Source organism: Ceratosolen solmsi, unplaced genomic scaffold (genome assembly GCF_000503995.2).
Source record: "Ceratosolen solmsi marchali unplaced genomic scaffold, CerSol_1.0 scaffold10, whole genome shotgun sequence".
Taxonomy (NCBI): Eukaryota; Metazoa; Arthropoda; class Insecta; order Hymenoptera; family Agaonidae; genus Ceratosolen; species Ceratosolen solmsi.
This window is the reverse complement of record NW_011948412.1, coordinates 26,437,715-26,451,866: the sequence shown is the minus strand read 5'-3', so window position 1 is coordinate 26,451,866 and position 14,152 is coordinate 26,437,715. Positions and strand designations below refer to the sequence as shown.

At 22.2% G+C, this 14,152-nt stretch overlaps 2 protein-coding genes across 3 annotated transcripts; one reads left to right on the top strand and one right to left on the bottom strand.

The window, feature by feature from the left end:
* Positions 1-2,494: 2,494 nt before the first annotated feature.
* Positions 2,495-5,227, bottom strand: PIG-L (phosphatidylinositol glycan anchor biosynthesis class L). The gene is made up of 7 exons (XM_011501272.1): positions 5,003-5,227; positions 4,420-4,580; positions 4,008-4,353; positions 3,851-3,932; positions 3,364-3,560; positions 2,960-3,090; positions 2,495-2,691 (listed from the first exon to the last, which is right to left on the bottom strand). The coding sequence occupies exons 3-7, from the start codon at positions 4,327-4,329 to the stop codon at positions 2,548-2,550; spliced, it is 876 nt and encodes a 291-aa protein (XP_011499574.1). The 5' UTR covers positions 4,330-4,353; positions 4,420-4,580; positions 5,003-5,227; the 3' UTR covers positions 2,495-2,547.
* A 774-nt stretch (positions 5,228-6,001) lies between these two features.
* On the top strand, positions 6,002-11,618 carry LOC105363519 (uncharacterized). Of its 2 annotated transcripts, none has more exons than XM_011501261.1 (4): positions 6,002-6,194; positions 6,292-6,479; positions 11,189-11,318; positions 11,400-11,618. In XM_011501261.1, the coding sequence occupies exons 1-4, from the start codon at positions 6,120-6,122 to the stop codon at positions 11,448-11,450; spliced, it is 444 nt and encodes a 147-aa protein (XP_011499563.1). In that variant the 5' UTR covers positions 6,002-6,119; the 3' UTR covers positions 11,451-11,618. The 2 variants fall into 2 exon arrangements, with proteins under 2 accessions (XP_011499563.1, XP_011499555.1); XM_011501253.1 differs by having other exon boundaries at positions 6,010-6,194; positions 11,153-11,318; positions 11,400-11,612.
* Positions 11,619-14,152: the final 2,534 nt, after the last annotated feature.

The window sequence follows — 14,152 nt, the reverse complement described above, 5'->3', positions numbered from 1 at the left end:
GAATTTAAAGTGATATAAAAGAAAGCCCTCTTACCTATTGAGTATACAATATTACATATGATAAATAAGATATATCTAATTATGGTTATTATTGTTTTTTGTTTTAATTAATCTAATTTTTATACATCATGAGATAAAATATAAAGATATTCATTTATGCATTATAATACTTCTATAAAATTTGAAGTGATCGTTCCAATATTTTCAATAAAACTTTAGAAAAAATTACTTAATTGTGTAGATATATAAACAAAATTTAAAAATCGAGTTAATTAATAAAATAATAAAATTAATTATATATTTTTTTTACTGTTACTCAATTGGTAATAAAGGACTTTTACTGTCTTCTACAGAGAAAAGTAAAAGTCATTTGTTATTAACTAAGTAAATACTATAAAAAATATAATTTTACTTATAAATATTTAATTGGATTGGCAGATATCTTTGAAAGCTTTTTAACCAATATTACATTGTTTAATGAAAAAATTAAGCGATAAATCAACGTGGTAGAATATTTATGTACAAAAATAAGATATTACAAATGCTATATTTTATAGAAAATTACTTAGTTAGTACCATTTAATTTACTAATCACATCAAGGAGGCCATTATAATTTGAAATTTTGAAAATTTAACTAAATCTGGAAAATTAAATAGCAGCTTACAAAATATGCAATTATTAGTATTAATTAAGTTTGTTAAAAATTTATTAAAATATTGATTTTCATGTAGATCTTATGAAAAATATTCTCATCGCACTGTGCTGCTGTATCTAAAAGCAAAAGTATGATATATTTTTCAAAATGTCAGAGTCTTTAACATTCTCGTATCTATTGCAATTGAATCAATTAAATTTATTAAAAATTCATTGTAGCGCGTAAAAAGTATAACATAATGCATTTATATAGATTGTAAGACCAATGTTGCACAGATTCAAGATTATTCTTATTGTTCGATAAAAATTTATTTTCTCTATCGAACAACGAATTTATATTTTTCAAATGATTTTTTGCGTATTGATCTACTATTATTATGCACAAATATAAAATAAGAGAGTGCACAAACAGCAATTAGTAAATTTTAAAAAAAGGGTTGACTGCACAAAATCGTGATTTCTGTGTTCAGTATTAATTATAAGCGTGTAAAATTCAAATATTAACGAATCTTTACACGAAACATTCCAAGTATCAGTTCTACTTTATTTTTCTACGAGTATGAGATTTATACTATTATCTATGCGATAACTCATGTAGCTATAATTTACAATTATAAAACTTGGTTGTATTTTTGATGGCAAACAAGACTTTTAAGAATATTTTAATATATTTATATTTTATACTTAGTAATTTGTTAAGTATATACAAAACTTTGTAAATTGTTCTGCATATTGTATTCCTGAAGAGGAAACTGACTAAATTTTTTCGAACATATAATTGTTCAATAAATACTGTGTTTATAAAAAAATATTTTTTTGTTTTTTCTTTAATTTAGTAAACAATTGTGATTTGAATAAGATGTGTAATTTCTTTTATTTTTGAAAATTTCTTTTGTGAATTTTAAATGTATAATAATATGTTTTCTCCTAGAGTTTTTAAAATAATTTAAGATATTTAAAGTTTTGACAATAGTAACAAATTTTATTAATCCAAAGATTTAAAATGTGCCAAATTTTAAAAAATGTCAACATCTAGAAAAAGAAAAATTAAACATGCCACTTGCTCAAAATAAAAGGCTGGAATAAAACGATCTAATCTAATGCAAGTATTATAAATCAAAAATATGTAAGTAACAATGCGACATATCGATTTTAATTTTAGAAGTATGAAATGATTAAAAATATATAAATATATTATATCTTTACTCTGTTATATATATTAGTTTAAGAAATGTCTCTATTACTTTGCTAGAGAGACATTAAATTTTATCAGTTTCAACGAGCGTTTGTCAAAATAATTGTTAATTGGATTGCAAGTATTAGAACAAATGTAAATTAGCGTTGATGGATAAATAATAAAAGAAAATTTATCTCAAATTTATATTTATTATTGATACTCTCCAGAGTTTTATTTTAATTATTACAAATGATTATTTCTTAAATAGTTTTTATTTATACGTCAAAAAATATATAAAAAATAATTCTTTTGTATACTGTTATAAAATTTAAATTAATATGTTCAATATTTAAATTTGTAAATTTATAAATTATTATTATAAGTTGTTTTAATTTAATGTTTAAATTAATACACAAAATATTACGATTATGATTTGAATGTTTTGTAAAGCTCATTTTTTTCTGTAATAATAGAAAGATGTTATACATTTTAGTGCATTTATTTATGAAGAAATAAAAGGCAAATTAATTAAATTACGAATAATAAGAATTAATCTTTATTTAAAAAATGATCAAAAATATTTTAAATTGTTTATAAATATTTGATAACTATTATATTAACACTTAGTACAAACATAAAAACTGAAATTATTAATGCTTTGGTAAAGAAAGATTAATTATTTACAATATGACTTGTTCAACATAACTGTATAGCTTTAATCATCTTGTTCCAATTCTAGATCTAATTCAAGATCAAGTATATTAATTTCTTGAAGAGTATTAATTAAAGTATATCGAGAAAACATCATATATAATTTTCGGTACCATACATATTGTGATTTGTGTATCTTCATTGCATTCTGTAATTTATAAAAATATAGTTTTTTAATTCAGAAAATCACATAAAGTAATTGAACATGTACACAAGTGAATACGTTAGAAGAACATAAATAATTTTGTAATTTAATATTATAGAAAATGTATCATAGACATATAGTTTAAATAGTCATAGATAAAGCAAATATTCTCATCTAAAATTTATAATCTTCGATAATTTATAAAAAAAATAATAATGTAATAAGTAAATGAAAAAGCATTTTTTCTAATTTAATTTCGACAACTACTTACTCGAATATAATGTCGCTGTTGGTACGTAATCAAATACCAATACGAAGATGTTAGTAGACTGATCGGTAAATCCAAAAGTTGTGTATATTTTCGCAATATATTTACAGATTCGAGTGCATACAATTTACAATCTGAAATCAATTTTAACCATGTACTTGAAATTAAGTTTCGTTTCCTGGAAAAAAAGTTTTATAGTAATAAACTACATGTAAATTATACATAATGCACTAAAGCAAATTTCTCTATTTTCAACATAAAATTTTCATTTGTCTCAAAACACAAAATCTATTTACTAATCAATCTTTATTATTTTAATTAATTAAGAACTAATATAATATAAAAAGAACAACTTATGCATGCAAAATTTGATTTGGCAACTTAAAATTTATATATGGACTGCTTACAAGAAGGAACTTTCTTTTCTATACATAATGAAGCGATTGCATAGAAAAGAGAAATGTGATTTTTATGTCTACTAACTCCGTGCTTATCAAAGGTAACCACAGCATTAATTTTGTGGCTTTCTATATGTTGTAGGACACTCGTAGCCACTATTTCTTCTGGCCATTGTACTTTTGGATTATCAGGTAAATCTGTACACCTAGAAATTGTATTAGATCAAAATCTTATTCCAATATAAATTCTTTTTATTTTGCAATAAGTTTCATAATATGACGAAAACTTAGAAAAACCCAATATTACGTCAAATTTAAATGTAAAATTTAAATAAAACTTGAAATGTAAAAAGAATATATAAATTTATAATTTTAACCAAAATAGAATAGAAAAAATTAAATAATGAATTGAAAAATTGAAGATGAAAATACTTTTGAAACATTTATATTACTTAAATATTCTAATAAATATTTTATTTAAAATTCATATACATACATTATGATAGTAACGTTTGCTTCAGGTATACCCAATTCTTTTGCACACCCCCAAAGTTCTTCCTTTCTTTGCTTATTTCCACCTTTAAAAATAATAAAAATATTATATTTAAAACATTATCAAATCTCATTTAGCAGAAATATAATTATTAATTAACCCATTGTTAAACACAGAAGGTAAATCTGACTAGAATATGTACGTGACATCGAATAAATCATTGGCCCAAAGAACATGACTTCATCATCTGGATGGGCTGTTACTACAAGTAACCTGGATGGTGGTCCAGGCAATTGCCAAGCTTGTTGATTCACTCGCTTCAAAATAATATAAAGGAAGACACATGTACAAATATAAGCGATTATGGATATTAAAAACTGATGTGATATTTCTGTCATATACCACGACCACCAATAAGCAATATCATTTATTACTATATTTACATACTCATTTATCAAGTTTAAATTAACTATGCCTGACATATCTTATGCCTGAAAATTCTTTACCTTAAAACAAAAACTTAATAACAATCATATTTTATAAAAAAAATTAAATATGATAAAATTCATTACCTTGTAATTGGTCAATTAAATCGAACACATATGTCAAGATATAAATTTGGTACCAGTTTTCAGGATGATTCCATAATCCAGTCATTCTTAGATTTCTGTATGAATGAAAAATTAATTTCAAATCTATCTGATGTTAACATTTTATAATGATCCATTTGTTCCTTTAATACAAACAGTTTTTTAAATATTCACTTTAAAATTTGTTACATAGATTTCTAATAAAGTACAATTAAAATTATTTTTTTTTTTTTATTTTCATCAAGACAAATATAATATTACACTTACGCTAGTATTTTATGAATTTACTATTTAACATTTTATCAAAATATGAATTTTTAATATATAAATTTTTACTATTAATAATATTATTTTTTACAATACCAGATTTTTAATTAATCACTATTTTTATTTGAATCGTATTAAACTATAATTATGGCAATATACAAATTATTATTAAATTTTATATTAAAATAGAAACTATTAATTTGTTTTATCGAATTTCTGAATTATATAGGTTAGATGTTGCAGCTGCGCAATAAAATAGGAGTGTCTAATGAAATTACAATTAAATAGAGAATAATACCTCTCCGATTACTATTTCGATACGTCTAATAACTATCTATGATCAGATGTCAAAAACTTTCAACATTTTTGTATAGATTTATACTCTATTTAAAAGTAATGTGTTTATCTTGTATTAAAACTTTATCCTAAATAAAAAATTTTACACTTGTGATTATACCAGCGCAGATTTATACACAAATATGGAAGAAAAGTTGAATAACAACTACTGTTCCATATTAAAATAAAAAATTTTCGTAGAATAAAATTTAAAAATAAGATATTTATATTTATTTTCTTTATAAATCTTTAGATTATATCATTATACGGTAATATATACAGGCATATACAATAATAATATTGTTCGCCCTCTACAGTCACAATACGCAATCAAATTATCTAGTATATTCATTTGTTTTTTATGAATAAATTAAAAATTTTTGAACAATGAACATTTAACATTTCTATGAAAAATGTATAAATATTTCATTGTTCTAAATAGATACCATGATCTATTATTCATTAAATATATATTGAATAATAGAACATAAAATAGACAAAATCATCTAAAGATTACTAAATTTTTAAATTGTTTAATAAATATTTACAATGTTTAATATTTTTTTTATATTGTGATACATCAGTTTTTGTAAATTCAATCAAATCTTGAAACTTATTGTTAGATTTCAAATAAAATATTATAATTCAAATACTTAATTAATGTGTGAAGTATTAATATTTTGTATAATAATAAACGGTCTCGATCAAACAAAATATTTGGATGTTTAGTTTTCTTTTCTAGAAAGTATTTAAGATTATCAGCGGCTATTTTAATTGTAATCAGAATACTAAAGTTGAATTTTGTTTACCAAAGACAACAAATGATAATTATAAAGCATAATTACGAACTTTTAATACAATTTAGAATGAAATCATATTACATGATAATAATTATTTAACAACCATATTACTATAAATCTTTTTTAACTTTGTAGGTTAAAACATCTCAAGCTCTACTTAACGAATCTTTACTTATTTCGAACAATGTGTTTATTTAGTTAATGTATATAGTATTTTGGTTTAAATTTATCAATTACTAAATTTAAACAAATTTAATATAATTTTTTAAAGGCATTTAAATGTTTTTGAATTATCAGGACTTATTACATCCAGAATTCTTAACTGAATGGACACTACGTGAAATTTTGAAAAGCGTAAGTAAGAGGTTAATTTGCGATTCAAAACAATTAATGTTGCTATCTTTGTATGTTGTGTTTATATTTTATATAGAATGTTATTTTATTTTTCTAGAAATGTATCGATACATCAAATATTTTTAATATGGAAAAAGCAGATTTGATAGAAATGTTTAAAAGAGTAGCATTGCCAATGCCACAAAGACAATGCAATGAGGGAAGGCCTTTAGGAAAGAAACTTAATGATCTAAGGATCTCCAGAAACATTGATATTGCTACAAGTGAAGAACATATTTTATACGATTAAGTATCTCAATTTTTTAAATACTTTTCTTTAACAAAAAAGATATTATTCAAATAAATTTTTATTCAAAATATGAATAGGATAATATTGTAAATAGTAATATTCTTATTACACTAATATTTAAATTAAAAAAATGAATATTAGTTTTATATATTATTTTATATATTGATAACGATTATTAATTTAAACGTTATTATATGATTTTTCTTAAATATAAAAGATATTTTGCTACACTATCAATTTAGGAATCTTATGAATTTATTTTTTGAAAGTTCTATTGTCATACAGTCATTTTAAATTTGTTGTAAGTTATTATAATTGTGGGATTATATTTATTAATATTACATTATATTTTTAAATGATTTTACTAATTTTAGCATCAAGTTATTTTACCGCTTGAAAACCAAACAATATTTGGTATTGCAAATATACAAATAGCTAAAATATTCATTTGAACATTCTAAAAAACAAATTATAAATTATTAAAAATCAGATTTTATCAATGAAAAAAGTATACTAATACTATGTCTTTTTCAAAATTCTAACATAGTACATTTCATATATTTAAATTTGTTATAAATATTATATTGATCTATTTTTTTCATTATTATAATATTCAACAATTTAATAATTGATAAAAAAAATATCATTCAATTATTTCGAAATAAAAATAGTTACAGAAGTAAAATAAAATTCTAAAGTTTGAAAGACTAATGTGTTTAAAATGTCATAAGCAGATTATTAAGGGCTTTTTATTTATTTACTTTTAATTAAATCATTGGAATCTAATATTTCAATTCCTCTAGATTATACAAATCGTGTTTTTAAAACATTGATTCAGTATAATATCGTTAATTCTGCAATATAAATTGTATCAATAATTTTAAATTTCAAAGTAAAAAAATAATTACAATTAAATAAAAATTTAATTATGTATTTTTCTAAACCAAATATAAAAGCTTGTTTAAATTATGAGATTGAAGTAGTAAATACTATATCTAAGAATATATTAAAATATGTTTATGATAATATTAAAAAATTAGTATCATATTTTATATATAGCCTGTGAAATTTATAAAATTGTTTCATTGTTTTATTACAAACTTATTACAGATTTCATTCGACTTTTATAAAATACCTGATTTTATATTAAACAGAAAGATTAAAAATGATTTGACAAATTTTAGGCAATTTTAAATATTATAGTACTTCAATTTTTTATTATTTTAGATTATCTATAGTATTTATATAATCTATTTATATAATATCTATAGTTTTTAAAACTCTCTCCTTAATAGAAATATTAAACTATGAAATAAAAAGTGTCTTCCATTGATTCGTTGATTTTAAGGCTTTCAATAAGTTAATTAATATAGAAGAAATACAATTTTTCATTTAAAAATGTGTTATTTTATTATTACAATTTTAATTGTTCTATTTTTCTTTATTATTAACTTATTAATATATATGTTTTAAAATCCTATGTGTGTTATGTTTAAACAATATTTTTATGAAATTCAGCTCAAATGCACATTGTATTTTCATTGATTTTACTATTTACTTTTAATAAATTCAGGCAGCTTCAATTAAAATTTAACATATTAAATGAATATCTATAAGACAATTAATATTGAATCTTATAAAGATATGAATATTATTATATGTAATTTTGTTCATTCATCTTTTGATTAATATATAATAATTTGTGTAAATTAATTATATACATAAAACTGCCTGAATAAATATGAAATTTTATTCAAAATGGTGTAGTTTTTCTTAATAACTATACTAAATTATAAATTAAATATTTTCAACTGCAAATAAAATTATTTATAAAATTTAATAAAATCTTGTAGTACATTTAATATTAAAATTTCAATATTTATACAAATTTACATTCTCTTTAAAAATTCATTTGATTTTCTTATAAAAAATTTCATAGTATTATATTAATTGAATTTTTACATATAATCTGTACGTTTTTGTATATTCAATTTGTAAAATCGAACTGTTTGTAAAGAAAATTATCTACTTGTTAAAACTAATCAATATACTATTGTTCATATAAAGTTTAAATTTGATTTCATTAAAGTATATGTTGTTAAAATTTCAATTCTATCATAAAATCATAAATAATATTTTTATAACACACTATTAATAGTAAGCAAATATCTCATAATCTATATATGGTAATAAAATTATGAACAGTTTTATTCATTTGCGTTTATTTTTACTGATGAAAATTGAAGGAAGATATTAAATATTTATTGATATTAGTTGATTGAATTTTGGATTTCAAATTAATCTCAAATTCAAATAACTCGTACTTTTCGTATTAGTATATTGATATTATATTTTTTTTAATTTACCCAAATATAAATTTCACTATATTTATAATGGAATTAATTAAAAAGATAACTTTGAATAAAACAATACTATTGAATATTTATTTTTGTAAATTTATTTGTTGTATTGTCATTCATTAATATAAACATGTTTATTATTTAAAAAGTAAGAATATTTGTATTAATTCAACTTGCATAATATCATAAAACGTATCCATAAAAGTTGTATAATTGGTAAGAAAAAGTAAAATTACTTAGGATTAAATACTCCCTACTAATAACTTCATAATTAATATTCCATAAAAAAATAATACGTTTTGCAATATCCGACTTCATTTAATCATAATTTTATTATTTAATTATTTATTAATTGATGCATTTAATATTTAAATAATAAAAAGCAATTATTCTAATTTAAAGTTCGAACCGTTTAATCATAGTGGGAATTTGAGGTATATTTGTGTTAAAAATAGTTTGTTTCGCTAAATGCATGTGTTGTATTTAAACTTATCTCAGTATTCTTTCTATATGTCCTTTTTTGCTATATGCAAGAAACATGGTTGAAAAAACTACTAACAAAATATGGCTGTTAATTACACTTTTTTCTTATCGTAAAGTGTAATAACTGTGTATTCGAGAATTTCTGGAATGTTATCATTTCTGGGAAAACCTCCAACGGTCGTTGGACATCTGGAAAAAGTCGTTACACCCGAAAAAAACAAGTGCACAATAACATTCATTGTTCTAGCACCACAATCGCCTCCATTATTAGCCGCTAATAAAGCTACCACGTGGATATTTAAGGCAAGCGCACCACGAGATAGGCAATATTTAGCCAAGAGCTAGTTACTCAGGAGCTACTCACGCAATTACTGTCTCTCTCTCTCTCTCTCTCTCTCTCTCTCTCTCTCTCTTTCTCTCTCAGCATAAAACTTCACGCATAGTGCCAGAGCGCACGAAGCGGTTGCAAGTAAACTCTCAGCATAAAATCTGATGCATACTGCCAGAGCGTACGAAGCGGTTGCAGGTAGAGATCAGCAAGCGTTCGCTTCCACAAGTCAGTGCAAGCAAACATCACTTAACGCCACTTCAAAGAAGAGACCAGCAATCAGGTGATCACCACGTGGCACTACACTAAGAAGTATCCACAGATTTACGACCGTCCACTTCTCTGTGTAGTAATCCACCATCAAGCGCACCGCATGAAGAGGATCCGGAGATTTACCACCTCCTACCTCTACAAGTAGTGCATGCTGACACCACGTGGCAACAACCAAGGAACGGCAAGATCTCAGCGAATCTCATAGACAGCGTAGAATCGTATAGTGTAGTTGTGAATAAAATGCAATAAACAAGCACGAAAAGCTGATGTGTTAAATACTGAATTGAAGCGCTACCCCTTCCACTTATCCCCACTTGGAAATTGGCTAATTCTAAACGGTGTAAATATAAAGATAAGAGATAAAGTTTATTCAGAATATAATAATTTATAAATAGTAAATAGCTTCCATAAGAGACAGTCCTTAAGTAACTTCATAATACTGAAGTTTATAATTCTTTTAAATAAAAAAAATTTTTCTGAATAGCTTATATAGAGTTATCGCTTCCAATAGTGAAGGTACATAACCGAATTTTGTGTAAATAAAAAATTGATACAGAGTAGGAAGTTTAATACTTTATAATTTATTATAAAAACCGTTTTTAGGTGAAACAAGAATCCGTTGCAACACATTTTTTAAAAGGTTAACAAACATTGGGTTAATAGAAAATAAAAATTTTATCTAATATAGTATATTATTTAATTTAATCATTATATAATAGGAATAATTGATATGAAGTTTTTTCTATTAAAAGCCTGATTTCCAAATTTATTACACTTATAATATATAAAATAAAATAAAATTTTTATAATGTCATGAATATTAGTTTATACAATACAACATTCTTTTTTTTAATTAATTTACTAATTTATTACTAATAATGAATTATTATAAAAGAAATTCAATAAATCAATAATTCATATTAAACTTAAGTAAATTTTAGTTCCTGATTAAATTTTAAGAATTTTAAGTAATAATATTCATTCTGTTACAATTATTGAACATTAATCCTATAGATATAAATATTTTAATATTCCATAATTTTAATTCCGGGATCTAAGCTATGAAGTTCCGAATTACAATATAAGACATAGAAAAAAAGTCATTTTCTTCTATACTTCTATACATTTATATTCATAATAATACATATATCTTCAACTATTCATATATTTTTAAAAGTATTTTAATCCTATTGTTTTATTTTAATTCTCAATATTTAATCTACAGAACTGCATTGTATAATAATAAACTTACTGACAAAAGGTGGAGCCGTAAAAAACCGATGCAATGTCTCGAAGATTCAACGCCAAAAAAAATGCATTTTTCCAACTGCCGATTTGAAACAACTGGCTCTCTAGAAAATGATGCTAAACGAAAAATAAATAAACAAGAAGTTAGTATTTTTTTCTTTTAATCAATTATATTTCCATATTTATTTTTTAAATAAATACATTAAGAATGACATCGATTTCAGGTTACAGCACAGACAGAAATCAGCAAACGCCAGAAAATTTCATGGCCGTAATGAGTTCTTATTTTATACTTTAACATAATTCTATTAAACTCAAGGACGAATTTTTATACCACTTTGATATTTAACAAATTAAGCAACAAATTTTTTACAAACACTTTGTGCAACTATCAAAGAATTGTGATTGACATATTTTCGAAATAGTGTAAATATTGTTACATATAATTATTTAAGTTATTTTTTAATTTCAAAGCTAGTAAATGCGCTAGTATAGTATAATAAAAAATATAAAGTTTTTTTTAATATAAAAATACGTTTTTTTTTATTAAAAAATTTTATTTAAAAAATTATACAATTATCTCAAGAAAAACAATGACAAATAAAAATGTATTTCGAATTATATGAGAAAATGACATGTATTAAAAATTTTTTATAGCGTTAATTACGATTTCTACGACTTATTATTTTTTTTTATTTATATTTTTTTTCCTTCAAGATTGAATTCTGTATATAGTTGACAATCTATGTCAAATATAAAATGAAATTTAAAGTTTGTTTTTTGCTGCAATTTTGAAATTTAACTGAATGAACAAGTGCATTTTTACCTATAATAAATTGTTACTTTAAAGCATTTTCACAATTCACTTTTCTACGTTTATATATTACAGTAGTCTAATGTTGTTTAATTACAAGAATGAAAAGTTGTAATTAATTATTATGTGCTATAAAATAAATACAAATAGTTAAATTATTACCCATATGATGAATTCTTATTTTAACAAATTAAAACGTCATTTATAAAATATTTATTCATCCTTTTTCAATAATTCATTTGTATATAATAAATTTAATAAAAATACTGATTGTTTAATGTATTAATTAAAAAACAATAATAAACAAATAATAATGTGAATATTAGTTACATTACTGAAAATTTATAGTTTAGTGAATTATACAAAAATAAGATGTTTTTAAATATATATCATTTAAAGGATAATTCTGTTAAAAATAGTAATATAAAATTTATAATTACAAATAATATTTGATTTTTATTATTTTCTATATTACTGTATAAAAATATCATTAAAATATTCATAAAAATAAATTATTTATAATTACTTATATATATATAATATTAATACTGTTAATAAAAACATATTAGATTTATAATTAAAAAGTGTAAAACAACAAAATTCGGTGAGATTTTGTATAATCATAAAAATGATAAAATACTTCTATTGATAGAAAGAGATAATGCAACGTATTTATAAGGTATAACTTTATTGCTGATGAGTAAAGTTTTTACATAAAGTATTTGAAAAATATCATGACATAGAAAGTTAAATAGTCTCTTGTTTTACATGTTAAAGTGATGTTAGTAAATGTATATCTTTATACACAGATTTGAGATGCAACGTTAATTAATATACGGAATTCTTTGTAATCAACTAAAATTTCTATTGGATTTGAATATTTTAATTTGTTTGAATAGAGATTTTTATATAACAAGATATTTATCTTACTGAATATTATCTTTTCTTTATAATTAGTTTTAATGAAGTTTACAACTTTATTTAACAATAGACTGCCTCGTAAGGCAAAAAACATACAAAAATTATTGCGAATAAAAGATTTTCAGGAATTTTTATCACTTTATGTACTTATAAAAATAAAAAACTTTTGTTTCAAACAGAAATTATTTATATCAAATAATAATTATAAAAAAATTGAGTGCTTACAATTTTGCATACTTGGATTGAAATATAAATGAAATAGATATATATATAAATAAATTTCTTTTTTTGATTACCATAAAAAAATATAATATTATGAAGTGCACTAGTTAAAAAATATTTTTAATTATGTTAAAAAAAGGCACTAGTTTTAGAAAACCCATATTTTTCTCTTTTCTACTCGTTCTACTCATGCCAAGTTACCGCTAAAATAATTTTAAACGAACAGCTTATAGAGGTAAAACTTTTCATCGACAACTGCTGATTATACACGTAACCTGCCAATAAATAATCTAAATTTTATTAATTTCTGTTATATTTATTATATATACATATAACCCTTACATACTCATTTAAATTTGTTTATATGCAGTGATCATGTAAATGACTGAAAAACAATTAATTGAAAATGCGTGAAAACTTAATAAACCAAGATAAACAGTAATTGATAAATAATATGACATAGAAAAAGAAAATTTTTCTGTTAAATTTTCCTGTTATATCAAATATAGGATAATTTTCAAATCTAATAACAACATATTTGTACACATCGTCTGACGTTTTATATTTAGAAATTTTCTATTATGTGTTGAATTTTTTCTGATTTTGTTTCATAAACTTAATAGAGTTTCAGTTTCAAACTGCTTAAAGTAGTATTTAAATTAAAGTGTGCATCATCAATCCACGTAAAAAAATGTATTTGAATAACTGCTCAAGCGAGATTTATTATATCAAACATAATTTTCTTAAGACAGAAATATATGACTCCAAAACTTATTATGATTTTCAATTACGGTTGCACATATATGTTCATATAAATAAATAAAATTCAACGTAAATAAAAAATATCTTCCTCAAATTGTTTAAAGACATTCAACACTGCTTCGACAATAAACAATTTCTGCAAGTGTATTTGCAAGATTAATATTTTCATCTCTTAATAATTACATGTTTAATTGGTTTCAGAGGGAAAAATACACGTGCAATCGTCATATAAAGACGAGTCCACATAACAATCATATA